The following is a 17489-nucleotide window of genomic DNA, read 5'->3' on the forward strand; positions in this document are numbered from 1 at the left end:
AGGCCCTATTTTTAAAGACCAGCAAAACATCCAGAACATGTGAGAGGACCAAGAGGCTGTGTGTTTGATTGCGGTCTCTGCGGTTAATAATCTGTTATGTAGCTGATGCTTTTATCTAAAGGGACTAAAAGTAGATCAGACAAAGCAGGGGACAATGCAGGGTTAAGGGCCTTGCTCAAGGGCCCAACGGCTGTGCGGATCTTATTGTGGCGACACCCAGGTTTGCACCACCAACCTTCTGGACCCCAGTCATGTACCTTAGCCACAAGTCTACAAGCTGCCCCAGGTTTAACCCTTATTCTGTTTGCTTATTAGCATCTGCGAAACTGTTAGCTTGAGTCACATATACCCATTACATTATTGGGATATTAAACCAATACAGAAATTTATGATTATGATTTATGCAAAAATTCTCAACACTCATTGAGTGAGCTTTCACAGAGATGCACAGTGTCTTCCTCCATAATTACATTTCCTGGACATTCATATGCATCTCTCCTCGTGACACAGAGTTTCAGGTCCCATGTTTCTCTCTCTCTGTCTCTACAGGTGTGCAGAGCTCATCTCTATGGTATGCGCTCCACTCCAGCTCCTCAGCATTCTGCACACGCTGTGCAAACACGACTACACTAACACGAAGACGTAATACCCACTGCAGCCAGAAACACACGGCTTATGTGGTGTCATATGCTTATGCACATACTGATTTCTCTACGTCTACTGTATATAAGTAGATTTTACTGCATAAGCAGAAAGTTCAAATTTCAATTATTTATTTAAACAACTGGAAAATTATATCTTTGAACCTGAGCATCTAAACACTGGTCTTCTTGAAGCTGCAGTAAGAACAGAAGTTTCCACAGCACAGCGGTTGATCACAACACTGTCACGGGAATCTCTCCATTTGGGCTAACACTAAACATTCCTCTAGTGGATCAGGTGGATAACGTGTTCACGGAGCCTCAGGGTACAGAGGGAGAAGGGAAATCGCTGCACATGCTAATACAGAAGCAGGAGATGGGTCAAAGGCTGCATAGCTTAGCTAAAGAGATGCTATGCAGGTACATAATGCTAAAGCAACACTATGCAGGTACATAATGCTAAATCAACACTATGCATTACATTACATTACATTACATTATTGGCATTTGGCAGACGCTCTTATCCAGAGTGACATAGAGTTGATTAGACTAAGCAGGAGACAGTCCTCCCCTGGAGCAATGCAGGGTTAAGGGCCTTGCTCAAGGGCCCAACGGCTGTGCAGATCTTATTGTGGCTACACCGGGGATTGAACCACCGACCTTGCGTGTCCCAGTCATTTACCTTAACCACTATACTACAGGCCACCCTAGATGCTAATACAGAACTAATACAGACCATGCTAATACAGAAGTAGGAGATGGGTCAAAGGCTGCCTAGCTTAGCTAAAGAAATGCTATGCAGGTACATAATGCTAAAGCAACACTCTGTGTCATTTACAAAATCTGTTCCTAGCTCCAAACATCCACAGCTTTTAACAAGAAATATAAACCGAACAAATGGAAAAACTCAATATGTCATCTTGTGTAGAAATACTAATTACACAACATTCTGAAGGAAAAACAATTCCTCCTCACCAATGTGCTAATCACATGATCCATGGCTGGATTTAAGAGAATCAACTCCAGTGTGGCTGGGCTAGGCTGGGGTTTGAAGGACTTCAGTGTGGCTGAGCCAGACTGGGGTTTAAAGGAATTCAGTGTGGCCGAGCCAGACTGGGGTTTAAGAGGACCCACTTGAGTGTGGCTGAGCCAGGCTGGAGTTTAAGAGGACTTCAGTGTGGCTGGGGTTTAAGAGTACCCAGTCCAGTGTGGCTGGGCCAGGCTGGAGTTTAAGAGGACTTCAGTGTGGCTGGGGTTTAAGAGTACCCAGTCCAGTATGGCTGGGCCAGGCTGGAGTTTAAAAGGACTTCAGTGTGGCTGGGGTTTAAGAGTACCCAGTCCAGTGTGGCTTTGCCAGGCTGGGGTTTCAGAGGACCTCAGTGCGCATGCACTGCAGTCGGCCCTAAAGGGGAGCAGGCCTGCATATGCACAGCACACTGTGACCGGGCACATATGGGGTATGTTACAGTGGCTCAAACCAACATCCCTGGAGACGACACATGGTTTGAATCTGCAGCACCACCAAACTTCAAAAACCTGGGCCTGTCTGTCTGCTGGGCATGGTCTTCATTACATGAGCAAGAAAAGATTTCTTACTTTTCTGTTACATATACAAATAAAAGGGCTGTGATTGCGTAACACTTTGCAGTTTAATTGTCTCATCAGAGCTTAGATGACACTGCGTACACACTCCTATCTAAACGTTAATGGCACATTTTGCCAGTGTTTATTCAGTCGAAGCTGGTTTGCTGTAAAACCTTTTGTCATTGTCTTCATTCCAGAACCCAGGTTCAAGCATGTAATCACAGCTACAGTACTATACAGTATGAATCCTTAACTCTACTTTAGCTCGAGATAACTACAGTCCATTAATCCGTGTCCTATTAGGAAGATCCTAATGTCTGCCGTGTTCAGTAATGTTGATTTACAGCCCCAATTACCTCAGGTTTCCAGGCCCTTTCCCTCCGTTCTTCAGCTCCAATGACGGACACTAGGCATCAGGAGATATGGTAGCTCAGCTTATGTTTGTACAGTGAGGGTCATGGGTTTTTTACTGGAACACTGTTATTCACAGAACATGAGGAGATTGATGACACAGACAGTGAGGAGTTAAACTGGGACACGCTTGACCATCGATAATTATCTCTGGCATAACCAAGCTCTTTATACCCACACATGCACACGTGAACACACAGGAACGTGCACGTTGACGTGCACACAGGTACACGCACATGCACACGTGAACACACAGGAACGTGCACGTTGATGTGCACACAGGTACACGCACATGCACACGTGTTGACACAGGAACGTGCACGTTGACGTGTACACACACATGTACACACACTCATTTTCACACACCCACCTCACGTCGAAGTGCAACACTTTGAAACTCTTCCCAGACCTTTTTAAATACTATGAACCCACTAGTATTACTATGAACCCAGTAGTATTATTATGAACCCAGTAGTGTTACTATCAACCCAGTACTATTACTCTGAACCCATTAGTATTACTATGAACCCAGTAGTATTACTCTGAACCCATTAGTATTACTATGAACCCAGTAGTATTACTATGAACCCATTAGTATTACTATGAACCCAGTAGTATTACTATGAACCCACTAGTATTACTATGAACCCACTAGTATTACTATGAACCCATTAGTATTACTATGAACCCAATAGTATTACTATGAACCCAGTAGTATTACTATGAACCCAGTAGTATTACTATGAACCCATTAGTATTACTATGAACCCAGTAGATGCAGTGTCTCTAATACCCAGCCACAAAATACACATAAGTTAATATGAGTTAATAAGTAAATAAAATCAGAGGTTTTAAAACATGAAGCGCTAAAATGTGCTTATTCAGTACGTAACTGCAGGGGTTAAAAATAGTGTCATTAGATGAGGTCGCAGCCCAGGAGTGGACACACAGAGAGGGGGCAGGTGTTGGGGCAGGGGGCGGTGGCTTTGTGGAAACCAGTTTTACTTTTTTAGGAAATGTTTCCCCTATGTCCCCCCCCCCCCCCCCCACCACCACCACCACCCTTCCCATCACAACACTTCAGCGAGATTCAGCACAAGTGTGTGAGGGTGTGGGGGGCAGAGCTGGGGGTGTGGGGGGTCGAGCTGGGGGGTGTGGGGGGTAGAGCTGGGGGGAACAGTTGTCTCTGCAGGCCGTGTCTCTAAAAGTAGCAGGAGAGAAAGGGCTCCACTGTTTCACAGCTGCAGGGCCGGAACAGCTGCTGTTCCAACAGCCTCCCCATTCCTGAGCCAGACAAAAACATGCCTCTCTCTGTCACTCTCTCCTGCTGCAGCCCTTTAACAAACACGTGCTTCTGGAGTCCTCACCCTTTCACTTCATTTTTCAAACTTTCACTTTTATTAAGGAGTTTCATGAGAATTTTTTTTCAAAACATTGTTCTTCTTCGCCTGCTGTGAATTCTCCTACTCCTACTATGAAGACACAAGATAAATCCTGGATTTATTTTTTATTTGCTCTTGGTGTACATATTTTTGAGTGAACGAGGCATTGGAGTCACAGAGGTGTGAGCATTGAGCATCTTGTCTGATTATCTGAGTTTTTTCTGCACATTGAGCATTTTTGTGAGAGTTGAGCATCTTATCTGAGTCTTATCTGAGAGTCTTTTCTTAAAGTTGAGCAACTTATCTGAGAGTCTTTTCTGAGAGTTTAGCATTTTATCTGAAAGTCTTTTCTGAAATTTCAGCGTCTTATCTGAGTATTTTCTGAGAGTTGAGCATTTTATCTGAGTCTTTTCTGAGAGTTGAGTATCTTATTTGCTTATCTGAGAGTCTTTTCTGAAAGTTGAGCAACTTATCTGCTTATCAGCGAGTCTTTTCTGAAAGTTGAGCAACTTATCTGAGAATATTTTCTGAGAGTTGGGCTTTTTATCTGTGAGTCTTTTCTGAAAGTTGAGCAACTTATCTGAGAATATTTTCTGAGAGCTGGGCATTTTATCTGTGAGTCTTTTCTGAAAGTTGAGCATCTTATCTGCTTATCAGCGAGTCTTTTCTGAAGGTTGAGCATCTTATCTGCTTATCAGCGAGTCTTTTCTGAAAGTTGAGCATCTTATCTGCTTATCAGCGAGTCTTTTCTGAAAGTTGAGCATCTTATCTGCTTATCAGCGAGTCTTTCCTAAAAGTTGAGCATCTTATCCGAGAGTCTTTCGCTTGAGTCAGCACACGCTCTGAGGCTCCGCTGCGCTCAGACCTCCCTCCCTCCCGCGCGCGGCGGTCTCCAGGAGCCCTCCCTCCCCTCCCTCCCCTCCCGCGCGTGTTCTCCGGGAGCGCTCCCTCCCCCGCGCGCGCGGCAGCATGCCCGCAGTGCTCCTCGTGCTGCGTGCGCTGCTGGTCCGGCTGCTGGGGAGCAGGTTGGCGGCGGCGGCGGCTCGGTTGCTGCGCGGGGGCCTGTCGCTGGCGGCCGCGCGGCTGGGCGCGCTGCTGAGGCACGTCTGGGAGCGCGTGCGCTCCAGGGAGGCCCGCGAGGCCGTGCTGTCCTGCGTGCTCTGCCTGCTCAACCTGCACAAGAAGGCCGACAACTGAGCGGAGACAACAAGAACACTTTAAAAAGACTTTTTTTCATCTTAATATCTCCAGCACTGGACTCTGAGAGCACAGGAGAGGAGAGAGAGAGAGAGCGAGAGAGAGAGAGAGAGAGAGAGAGAGGGAGAGAGAGAGAGAGAGAGAGAGAGAGAGAGAGAGAGAGAGAGGGAGGGAGAGGGAGACTGCAGACTCTTTTTTGAATATAATTTGTAATACTTTGAAAGCAAGCTGTGCAAGCTTCTGGACCATGGCAGACAGCATCTTGCGGAAGATCCAGCCCTTCACCATCAGCACTAAGCTGTCCGCACCCACGGGGCCCAAGTTTGGCCATTTCGCGGAGAGTTTGGCCCCGAGCCGGGACCTGGAGCCCAGCCTGAGCGAGCAGGTGTCGCTGTACCTGGGCGGGGCCCACTCACCTGTGGCGGCGCAGGTGAGCCGCTTGGAGAGGCAGCGCGTGGAGGCGGAGGAGGACCATCCGACCGGGAACGCCGCGTGCCTCTCCACCTCCTCCCGAGCCATCCGGAAAATCAGCATCTCCGGGAATGCTGAGCCCCCCGGAGACGGACAGCCCGAGAACTGCGGGGCCCCCAAATCCGAAAACATCAACAACAACAACAACAACATCCCCTCCTCACCCCTGCCCAGGATCATTGGCGTGAGCTGTGAGAACAAGCCCAGTCCTCATTTTAAGGTATGGGATAATTCCTTCCGTTTCCTTTATATGACTATTTTATTTAGCTGTGTTGTCGCAGGCAAGGCAGAGTAAACTTTTAGACACAGATAAACTAAATATAATATCGAACAATATTTTATTTGTTCCGATTTACCTTACTGTACATGCACTGTGTTCTTGGCAACCATTAGAGGATTAGAGGAAATATCAATACCAAGAGAAGCTACCTGGTGAAAATAATCATTATTATTCAAAAAAATATGTCAATCATTAAGGTAGAGTTTTACTGTTTTGTGAGTTTATTGCGATGGCGTTAGTTGCCTACTGCTTGACTGCAAATCTCAGAATGTGTCCTGTCCCAACGAGGAAAAAAGGACCTTTTCCCACATGCCAATAGATATTAAAAATAAATACTGCACGATTGCATTGTCATGCACCTATATTTAAAAAAATATACATATATGTGTTTATTTCCCTCAAAATACCCGCAGCACTGTGTAGGTAGAGTTGCAGGTTGTATAACAGTTCTTGGTGGAAACAATAGTTTAGACAAGGAGCTGGAGGAACAGATTAAATCTGGGGAGGACAGCTACATGCGACAGGCGAAGGGAGCACGCACACAAAGTTCTAGGTGGTTGCATTTTTTTGGGGTGAGGATTTATTTCATTTTTTTTGAGCCCTCATGCAGAGTCTACTGGATACACAGATAACGCTAGGATAACGTTTCTTTGCTATTACGCACTCCTGAGAAAATGCAGTCTCTTTCGAGTACTTCGCCGTTGCGCTCGCCGATTGAATTGGTCAGCGATTAAAACAGGCTGCATGTCACGAATAATAAACGTCTGCCTTCTCCACTGACAAACATCTCATTTACACTTCGCATTTTCAGTTTCACCAAAATCAACGGGAATCGAGCGCGCCTGTTCCAATGACCGAACAAAAAAGAATTCGCGGATTATCTGGCAGAGTTTCACACAGGACGATGAGATCATTCGGCGACAAGACACTCCAGCATTTCAAACACGCGATTACACAACGCGATGATGAAACCGTGTCAGTTTAGGGCCTTAATGTGTGAATGGTTATAATAGCTTGCATCATCCTCAGAGCGTCTGTCGTCAACATTGATAAACTGATTATGCGCAATGCAATGCGTTCCAGTGAATAATATGTTATGTGTGCAGTACTATCATTCACTGTAAATTAACTACATACAATTATAAATTACCTTTGATTTTCACAGTCTAGGAGACAATTAGGAAAAGGATAGCCACAGGAAACGTTCTTGTTAAGGCAATACAGTGTACTGCATGGGAAGTGCTTTAACACTGACGATCAGCTTTTTCAGATAATAAAGTTTTCAAACAGATTCCACTTCATTGACTGTTAACATCAACAAAAGCGCATTTGACCCAAAACCGATTTTTTAGGTCAATGAAAAATATGAGTAAATAGTAATGTTGTCGACCTACTAAGATATAATAGCCACTGTTCCATCGCCCATAGTGGTGGGTAGCTTTTCCTCGGATAAAAACATGCATTTGAAAGGTTGCCGGTTTTTCCACGGCAGGTTTTGCTCAGGAAAGGCGGGTGTGTGGTGAGACAGGGGGTTCTGGAGGAAGGGTCCGGTGGGACCGGCACCAGGACCAATCCAGCCTTTCAGGTAATATTACAAAAACATTCTCCATCACACCTGTACAGAGTAAAGGCTCAGTGAGCTCTCAAATCCAGTCCAGTCTCTGGCCTGTGTGGCAGCTAAATACAATCACCAGGTAAATCAAATTAATATTTTGAAATTAGTGCTGCAGTGATTATTTTTATAGCAACAGTTATTTAGGAGGGCTAGTTGCATAGATTAAATGTCTGAAGTAACCGTAACAACAAGAAAAGTTATCCTTGTTCCTCTTCTTCCTCCATGTTCCACCTATGCTCATTATATATACTCAAAAATGATGACCTGTTTGTTTTGTCTCCCTTTGTTTGGCAGGAGATTTATTATTATTATTATTTTTTTTTTGTTGCTGTGATTCATATTAAAATGTTTTTGGTTTTTTTGTTATAGCCAGCTCTGCATGTAATAGTCCTGTGGAGTTTAGGATGTGATGTCATGTGATGTGGCTGCCAAACCTAAACGACCAATTATTTTAAGTCTTGAACATCGAATAAAAACAGTGACATAGTTTCTTACGGTTTCGGGTTCATATGGGACGGATTGGCCGTCCTTTGATCCTGCTAGTCTGTGGCTTGACCACCTGTTAACCAGTTTTAAAGTGAATTTTTAAACGCATTATTTACGTGGCTGACGCAGGCTTTTCATACGAACTTACAACCGAAATCCCCATTGTGTAGGCCAAAACCTTGAGCTGACGTCAGTCCAAAATCAAGCCTAACTAAGTGCCACTTCGGGGGAGAGACATGTTCCCTCCATGTGGAAATCAGGGGGGTCAAAGGGCAAGTTGGGGGGAAACAGGACTGGACAGAACGGGATTGTGGGAAGGCCAGGACTGTCGCTCAGAGCGAGCTCCTAAGAGAAGGGGCTGGAAAAATACTGGCGTTTTATAAACATGAGGAAATATGTTTACATGTTGTGCCCTGCCAAGTTCACATTAACCCCCGGCTCACAGTCCCGCCGCCTGCCTTCCTTATTTCGGCTGGCTGCTGAAGTCATCCTGAGGACAAATGTACGTTTGGGGAGGGGGGGGGTGAGTGTTTCACTGGGTCCCAGTCCTAGTCTCACACTCTCGCAGTGAATACAAGCATACCGTGGTGTAAAATCCCGCTATGAGCAGCTGATTAAATACCAGCTATCAGCTGTTTCAAAAACATAGCTTGAGCTGGTCAAACCATGTTGAGTATGGAGCTGGTCTGAACTGATCAACCAGCTACCAGCTGATTCAAAGCCTAGCTTGAGCTGTTTTTTTCAGCAGGGTATGAACTGACCTATGGAGAGGTTCTGCTCTACCCAGATGCTTTCTGAAGTAAAAGGGCAAAAAGACATTCTACTGCCCCATTAGCACCATACAGTGCTGGCAGCTGGATGAGAGGTGGTAAATGGTTGGCATTTATATAGCGCCTTTATCCAAAGCGCTGTACAATTAATGCTTCTCATTCACCCATTCATACACACACTCACACACCGACGGAGATTGGCAACCATGCAAGGCACCAACCAGCTCATCAGGAGCATTTAGGGGTTAGGTGTCTTGCTCAGGGACACCTCGAAACAGCCTGGGCGGGGGATCGAACCGGCAACCCTCCGACTGCCAGACGACTGCTCTTACTGCCTGAGCCATGTCACCCCATGGACTGATGCGTCTAAAATGGCAGTCAGTTGTGTAAACATACTTTAACAGCTAAACTGTGATTAGAAGTTCACATGAGTAGTCGGAGGCGGCACGGATGGTGCAGTTGGGGGGAGGGGGATGGGTGCCGCCTCACAGCAAGGAGGTCCTGGGTTCGAAATCCCCGTTGGCCGGGGCCTCTCTGTGTGGAGTTCGCATGTCCTCCCCGTGTCTGCGTGGGTTTCCTCCGGGTACTCCAGTTTCCTCCCACAGTCCAAAGACATGCAGGTTAGGCTGATTGGACAGTCTAAATTACCCATAGGTTTGAGTGTATGAGTGAATGGTGTGTGTGTGCCCTGCGATGGACTGGCGACCTGTCCAGGGTGTATTCCTGCCTTTGTATGCTGGGATAGGCTCCAGCCCCCCTGCAACCCTATTCAGGATAAGCAGGTTAAGATAATGGATGGATGGATGGATGGACGAGTAGTCGGTACATTCACACCCCATGAGAAGGCTCAGAGCAAAAAGTGCATCTTTACTGAATGAATTAGCGGTATGTCCTCTTAACCTGTCCTGCACTCAGGGAGCACCTTGTGAGGCATACCTGTACACCAGTTAATATATGCAAACATTTAATCAGCTAATCAAGTGGCAGCAACTAAATACGTACAAGCATGCAGATGCAGATGTGATCAAGAGATTCAGCCAGAAACACTCTCACGGCTAAGCTCTGCGCTGTAAAACCGATTGCAATTAAATAGCTTTTCAAACGCTTTCCTTTTTTCGCCTCTATAACAAATGTTTTCTTCATGGATTTTTACATATCTGCAACGGTTCATATCAAACAGACATTCTGCTTGTTTAGAAATATCAGTCGGCCGAATGCTTCTTTTTTTTTTTTTTTGCCCTGCGCGTTTTGAAGACATCCCCCCACTCTGAAATGCCTGGGCGAGTGCGTCACCAGTAACTGCCGTGTAACGCAGCTCGGGGGAAAACAGAACATCGCTCTTCTCACCTCTTCGAGGACGGGGAAACCAAACGCAGATCACCGCGGGCCTCAAGCAGCTGCAGCACATCTTTATTCTTTCAAAATTAATCCAGTCAACATGATTACCCACCCCGCTGCTTTCTTCCACCCACACAGCGCAATTCATGCAACTGAAATGCGAACTATGCACTGTAAACTATATACGTACAGCCGATTATTCAGGGTGACTTCGGCTAGCAGAACGAGGGCGCATAAATGGAAATTGGCGAAGGATAAATTCCCCACAGATATTAGGAAGTGTTTAGAGAGAGCGATCACTGTGTGGAATAGCTTACCGATGACATGTAGTGGAGGCAGACCAACTGACCATTTTCAAGACCAGGCTAGACAATATTTACCTTTTAGGCAAACTAAGCAGTAGGTACACTTTAGTGGTATGAAAAGGCAAGCATTGCCGGGCTGAATAAACTGCTCTCGCCATTGCTATATACAATGTATTATGTACTATGACATTGTCCCACTCAATAATTGGTTTCTATATTGGTACAGATTCCTGTGATGAGGGCCCTGTCACCCAATCAGGAGCCAGCTAAGAGGGAAGGCCTGCCATATGGACATCCAGAGGCCCCTCCCACCAATGACTGCTCCTTCACTCAGCGAAACGCCCTATTTGATAGGGAGCTCCTGCAGGTAATGACGGACAACTCCAAGGGCCAATCAGATCGCGTATTTTTATACCGTCAACAATGCTTAAAGAACGGAATTTTAAATGATCTCTGTGTACATCATGCGATGGTGTGGATGTGCATATAATAAATTACCCAATCACATCTAACCAGGAAGCTGTGCAAGCCAATCACAGCAGAGCAGCACCTCGAACAAGAAATACTGAAGCCTTTCTGAAACCTGATTGTGATCAATCCTGAGAAAACAGCCAGTTCTTTTTTAAGTTTTATGGATTACACAGAAGAGAGGACAGCTACCAAGGCTATTGTATGCTGTTACTCTATGTCAGATTTTCTGTAATCTGTCGACACTTTATCATGAACACCTTGTTTTTAGGCCATCATACAGGAAGCAACACAGCCATTTGTGACTTCCTGTCTAATGCCATAACCAGACGCCATATTCCTAGAGCTGTCGTGAGACAATGGGGCAGGACTGTTTATTTATTTGCACTTTTATTATTATTTTTTTCCCCAATCAGAAATGCCTCATTGCCCGTGAGAGCTATTAAAGTTAATAACTCGGAAGAAAATAAATGACATCATGTTTCAGTTTCAGGAAAGGGCCAGCGTGTTTTTGCCAAATTGTTGTGTGGAGCGGCGTGTGTGGCTCGAACTGCAGGTCTTATCTGCTCGGGCAGTCCAGGAACTGTTCTGGGTGAGGCGTTTCTCTGAGCCCGTTACGTCTCACAGCTGGGACGCGCGGAGAGAGAATCAGTCCAACAGGACAAAACAGCGCAGGCAGGATAATGCGCACGGGACAGGCCAGCAGAAAGGCTCTGTAATGCTCGTAACACTCCATTTATTACCGTTCAGTATCGTTCATTACGAGGGGCCACATACACTGGCCCTTAAAACTTCATTCGTTATCATTCAGTATCGTTCACTACCAGGGGCCAAAAAAAACCCTGGCCCCTAAGACTTCATTCATTACCAGGGGCCACAGACACTGGCCCTTAACGCTTCATGCATCATTCAGTGTCAGGGGCCAAACAGGGACTCTATATTTTCCCTTTTAACAATAATTTGTATGCAGTCTAAATGACACTTTGTGCTTTCAGATAAATCCTGCTTTCGATCTACATGTAATTCATAATACAGTATCATACCACATTTACAGTTTACTTATTTCTTTATTTACATCTTATAAATGTACTGTTGTATACTTTAGGCATGCTGCTGTGTAGGCCACAAGTGTGTTAAATACTCACTGCAGTTTGTAGTGGGTGCTGAATAAATGGTACAAAAAAACCCTGCCAAAAAAAGCCACACAAATAAGATGACATCTTTACAGTATTGCCGCATGCAAAGCATTTAAAGAAGGCCAGAAAGATGCTCTGTGCGGCCTGTCTGCTGGCCTCCGGGGGGACCGGGAAAAGATGACGCAACCACGCGTTCCAGGCGAGCTGCTGTGTGTTTAACCTTGAACAGACTCTCGCAAACCTTTCAGAAAACTGTTTAGGTAACGGAGTGTTTCCACAGCTCGGCTGACACAGGGAAGGAGAGGAAAGTTCCCTGACCTCATGACTGCTCTGGCACAGGCAGGGGCCCCAGCCAAGGGCCCCTAGTGGAACTCAATGTGTGGCCCCCCTCAATGTACATTTCCACACCCAAACCACATCTAAATCACACATCAGTTTTTTCCTCCCAGTTCAGGGCCTAGTGCTCATTTTTAAATATGCGGACTGGCAGTTATGAAATTGTGGTTGTCTAAAAGGACGGCCGCCTCACAGCAAGGAGGTCCTGAGTTCGAATCTCGGTCGGCCGGGGGCCTCTCTGTGCGCAGTTTGCATGTTCTCCCCGTGTCTGCGTGGGTTTCCTCTGGGTACTCCGGTTTCCTCCCACAGTCCAAAGACATGCAGGTTAGGCTGATTGGAGAGTCTAAATTGCCTGTAGGTATGAGTGTGTGAGTGAAAGGTGTGTGTGCCCTGTGATGGACTGGTGACCTGTCCAGGGTGTATTCCTGCCTTTCGCCCAATGTATGCTGGGATAGGCTCCAGCCCCCCTGCAACCCTGTTCAGGATAAGCGGGTTAGGATAATGAATGAAAGAATGAATAAACGGACAGTACAGTTTCCGTGTTTTATACATATATAAAATATATACTACTCAAACCAATTATGTCATGTTTAAGTGGCTAGTTCAGACCAGCTCTATACTCAACATGGTTTGACCAGCTCAGGCTGGTAGCTGGCCATTTCAAGCTGGTCATACCTGGATTTTATAGCAGAGTAGGTCACCTTGGTGACAGTAAGACGATGTTCCTAGGTCACCGCGGTAACAGTAAGAATGTGTTTCTAGATCACCGTAATAACGGTAAAATGGTGCCCCTAGCTCACCGTGGTAACAGTCAGTCTCTGCCCCTGACAGGCCGAGCAGTGGATGAAGGTGAAGCAGCAGGAGCTGAGAGACACGCAGCGTCGCCCCCTACAGGACGGGCTGTCTCACAGCCTGCAGAGAGACCTCAGGGACTTTGAGAACACCCTGATTCAGCTCAACCAGGCGAGTACGCCGCACGCCGACCGGCACCGTTCCCCCAGCGAACCAGGGCGACCAGCCCAGAAACAGCGGGGAACACCAGGAGTGGTCCGCAATAAAACTTACCACACAAACATGAGCATGGAAAACATTGTGTCAGAGCGTTAGGATGGTTTGGTTGTTTCAGTCTTACCGGATGTTCCTGTGACTGCAGGGGCTGTGCATGGCATGGCAACCGGGAGACACCTTCTTCGGCCATTCCAGTTAAATCACCTGGAACATATTGGGGATGGTTACTTAAAATGAATAAATAATAACCACTTAAAGTGTAAATCTTCTCTCCTTTGGCTCTGAGTGAAGAGTATGATTACATGAAAGACACTAACTGTGCACTTCTACTGGAGTAACAAATCCCCTCAGTTAAAAACACTCTTATCACATTTGTGAACTTGCAGTCAGTAAGTTGAAAATAAAGTTGCTCATGACACTGCCGGCTAATTATCCAGGTTGCTCCCTCGCAGCCTGGCTAGCATCCTACTCGTCAAGCAGTCAGGCTGTGTTCAAAACCGCATACTTAACATACTACGTGTACTACATTTCAATGGAAATCAGCCCGAGATTTAGTAGGAGTAGTATGCTAGTATGCACTTCCTGTGTTCACAGATGGGGGAGCAGCTGCTGTGCAGGCCCAACCCTGCCGCTGACCAGGTCAGGAAGCAGCTGGGCCAGCTCAGGGACCAATGGCAAGCTCTGAAGCAGGCCGCCGCCGGCCAATCAAAGGTGGCGGGCGGAGCCAGGAACATGCAGGAGTTCAACAGGAAGGTGGACAGGCTGGAGGCCTGGATTAAAGAGAAGGTAAGAGCCGGGCCGTGTTCGCATACTCGCACACTACTCCTACTAAATACTCCTGCTAAACTTCAGGCTGATTTTTATTTAAATAGTAGTAGGAGTCGTAGTAGGGTTCGAACACAGCCCCTGTCCTGTGGCAGGGGAACTCTTTTCTGCTGCACACTGCACAAGCCAAAAAAATAACACAATCTCAACAAGTACTTAAGTCTTATATTTCCACTTAAAATCTTTTTTTACATTTATTAAATACGAAGACAAAAATATTGCCACTGGCGTGAGTTTCTTTGACTCATTTCCAGATTTGCTAATGGGGTAAGAATATTTCACTTGTCAAGCAAACAAGTAACTTAAAGCAAGCTAATATTTTCTACTTGAGAGGAACAAAATTGGATTTTAAGTCTCATTACAAGACTAAAAAACTTAAGACAGACTTTTCTGCAGTGCATGGGAACCCTCCCATCTAGGTGTACACATTACACACAGTGCATCTTTGTGGACCCTGCTTTATACCTGTCAGCAGGAAGAGGAGGAGTGTCTGGCTAAACTGCAGGGAGAAAACATCGACAGGATGCAGCTCACGAGGAGGATCCTGGATCTGAAACAGGTGAGATTGGTACCTTGCCGTGCAGCAAGCTCGTTGGGAGCAATTTGGTGTTGGGATGTCTTGCTCAGGGACACTGTGACAGGAAGTGATGTGAAATGGCGTCCCCTTTTGGATGGATCCCCCTTTTTTCTCCTCCTCCCGTCTAGAAGTACGGGGGAGGAGATGAGGAAAGGAGGATTTTTCGATTATTGGGACATACCCATAGTGTGTGCTGTGCCCAGCCTTGCCATTACTCTCTGTCTGGTTTCAAACACGATCAATAAATACACAGGCCTGCTTAGGCCTTGCCAACAAATCTGATACACATTTTCAAACTGTTGCATATTTTTGAGTGCTGTGACAGATGGTGATAGTATACAGCAGCATGTTTAAAATATGAGAAAACTAAGATCAAAGATCTATGAAGATAAAAAGCTGAGATCATAACCAGATATCGAATCTGTTGTTCATCAGTTTGGGTTTGTGTCCCTTGGAGTCAGTGTCATTGCACGGCAAACATGTTGTTTTAGGAAGAGGAGGCTTTGTGCTGTGTGTAATGGCTGCTTCAGGGACCCTCTCTTATGACATCATCTATTCCAGAGCATTTAGACCACAGCAGACACAGTGTAGCCCCAACATACACACAGAGTCACCCCAACGCTTTAGGTCAGAGTGTATACGGATAGTGTTACCCCAAAACACACACACCGTTACTCCAACATACACAGTGTTACTCCAATGCATACAGCGTTACTCCAACACACACACCATTCTCCAATACACACATCATTACTCAAACACACACATACAGTGTTAACCCAAAACACACACACCGTTGCTCCAAATCATTTACAGTGTCATTCCAACGCGCACATACAGTGTGACTGTAATACACACAGCATTCTGCCAGCGTAGCCTGCAGCCTCGTGTCTAAGGTGCTTGACTGGGACCCAGAAGGTGTGATCCACACAGCTGTTGAGCAAGGTCCTTAACTGCACATCCCCAGCATAATCTAATCATTCGGCACAGATGGTGCAGTGGGGGGGGTGCAGTGCCGCCTCACAGCACGGAGGTCCTGGGTTTGAATCCCCGTCGGCCGGGGCCTCTCTGTGAGGAGTTTGCATGTTCTCCCCGTGTCTGCGTGGGTTTCCTTCGGGTACTCCGGTTCCCTCCCACAGTTCAAAGACATGCAGGTTAGGCTGATTGGAGAGTCAAAATTTCCCGTGGGTATGAGTGTATGAGTGTGTGAGTGAATGGTGTGTGTGCCCTGCGATGGACTGGCAACCTGTCCAGGGTGTATTCCTGCCTTTCGCCCAATGTATGCTGGGATAGGCTCCAGCCCCCGCTGCGACCCTATTCGGGATAAACGGGTTCAGATAATGGATGGATGGATAATCTAATCAACTGTAAGTCACTATCAATAAAAGCTTCAGTGAAATAACTTATTGTTATTTTTGTAACACACGCAGGACGAGCAGCTCTATCGCTCCCTTCACGAGGAGATCAACCACCTGGCCCTGAAGCTGGAGAAGCAGGGGAAGACCGAGGGGAAGAACATCTCCGCCCGGAGAAAACACATCAACAAAATGTACACCAATCACAGCGCTGCTTACTGTCTCCTTATCCAATCATAACACTACATATTAGCCACCTTCACTGGTTTCACCTGGCAACAGATCTCTGATCCTATAACACTGATACTGTAGCTTAGTCGGTGTTATTATTACGATAATAAGAAATATTGTAAATCCCTTCAGTTTTACTTTGGAAATTTCTGGCCATTTCTGTTGCATAACACATGGAAAAGTAGTAAAAGAACCACCTAGGAGCTGAAATTATGACCCTGGTTCCAGCTCGGAACTGAAATTATGACCCTGGTTGCAGCTAGGAACTGAAATTATGACCCTAGTTCCAGCTTGTAACTGAAATTATAACCCTGGTTCCAGCTAGGAACTGAAATTATGACCCTAGTTCCAGCTAGGAGCTGAAATTATGACCCTGGTTCCAGCTAGGAACTGAAATTATAACCCTGGTTCCAGCTAGGAACTGAAATTATGACCCTGGTTGCAGCTAGGAGCTGAAATTATGACCCTGGTTCCAGCTAGGAACTGAGATTATGACCCTGGTTCTTCTCTACTGCAGGTGGCAGAAGGTCCAGGCCCTCCTGAAGGACTACCATGAAACCCTTCAGCTGGCTCTGGAGGTGTCCTCTTTCTACCAGCAAGCAGACAACATCATCACTGCCATCAGTAACAAGGTAAAATACATAATCAGTACCGTAGGCAACAAGGTCAAATATATAATCTGTCCCACCAGGAAGGTAAAATGCTCATTCAAAACCACAGACAGCTCTGGCAAACTGGTGTAAAAGTGAAATATGCACATTTATCAGTGCCGGCGTTCCAGCGTGTCTCGTTTGCTTTCTCACTGTCCTGGTTCGGATCTTCAATGCGTGGGCGCCGTACAGGAATGTGTTCCGGGATTCATTTCTCCCGGAATAACGCTGATCACTCCCTACTCCCCAGCTAGACCACTCCGGTCTGCCAGCTCTGGTCGACTTACGGTTCCCTCTCTACGTGCACCTGGCGGTCGAGCTGCACGTTCACGCCTGTTTTCCGTTCTGGTTCCTCAGTGGTGGAATGACTTGCCTACCACTGTCAGAACAGCAGAATCCCTCCCCCTATTTCGACACAGACTC

The 17489-nt window shown here is 46.3% G+C and overlaps 2 protein-coding genes across 2 annotated transcripts in view; both read left to right on the forward strand.

The window, feature by feature from the left end:
• Positions 1-4987: 4987 nt before the first annotated feature.
• Positions 4988-5215, forward strand: LOC133117966 (protein myomixer-like). The gene has a single exon (XM_061227529.1). The coding sequence runs from the start codon at positions 4988-4990 to the stop codon at positions 5213-5215; it is 228 nt and encodes a 75-aa protein (XP_061083513.1).
• Positions 5216-5438: 223 nt separating this feature from the next.
• The window catches only part of LOC133118005 (spectrin beta chain, non-erythrocytic 5), a 37641-nt gene continuing 25590 nt past the window's right edge, over positions 5439-17489 (forward strand). Inside the window, exons 1-8 of the mRNA XM_061227596.1 lie at positions 5439-5906; positions 7459-7551; positions 10707-10847; positions 13252-13383; positions 14023-14214; positions 14726-14812; positions 16261-16379; positions 16934-17048. Of these exons, the coding sequence (XP_061083580.1) occupies positions 5463-5906; positions 7459-7551; positions 10707-10847; positions 13252-13383; positions 14023-14214; positions 14726-14812; positions 16261-16379; positions 16934-17048 (1323 nt within the window). The 5' untranslated portion in view covers positions 5439-5462. The remainder of the gene's footprint in view (positions 5907-7458; positions 7552-10706; positions 10848-13251; positions 13384-14022; positions 14215-14725; positions 14813-16260; positions 16380-16933; positions 17049-17489) is intronic.

This window comes from Conger conger, chromosome 18 (genome assembly GCF_963514075.1).
Source record: "Conger conger chromosome 18, fConCon1.1, whole genome shotgun sequence".
NCBI classification, from domain to species: domain Eukaryota; kingdom Metazoa; phylum Chordata; class Actinopteri; order Anguilliformes; family Congridae; genus Conger; species Conger conger.

Excerpts from the sequence above, each read along its gene's own strand:
- LOC133117966 (XM_061227529.1), top strand. The coding sequence starts at position 4,988 with ATGCCCGCAGTGCTCCTCGTGCTGCGTGCGCTGCTGGTCCGGCTGCTG.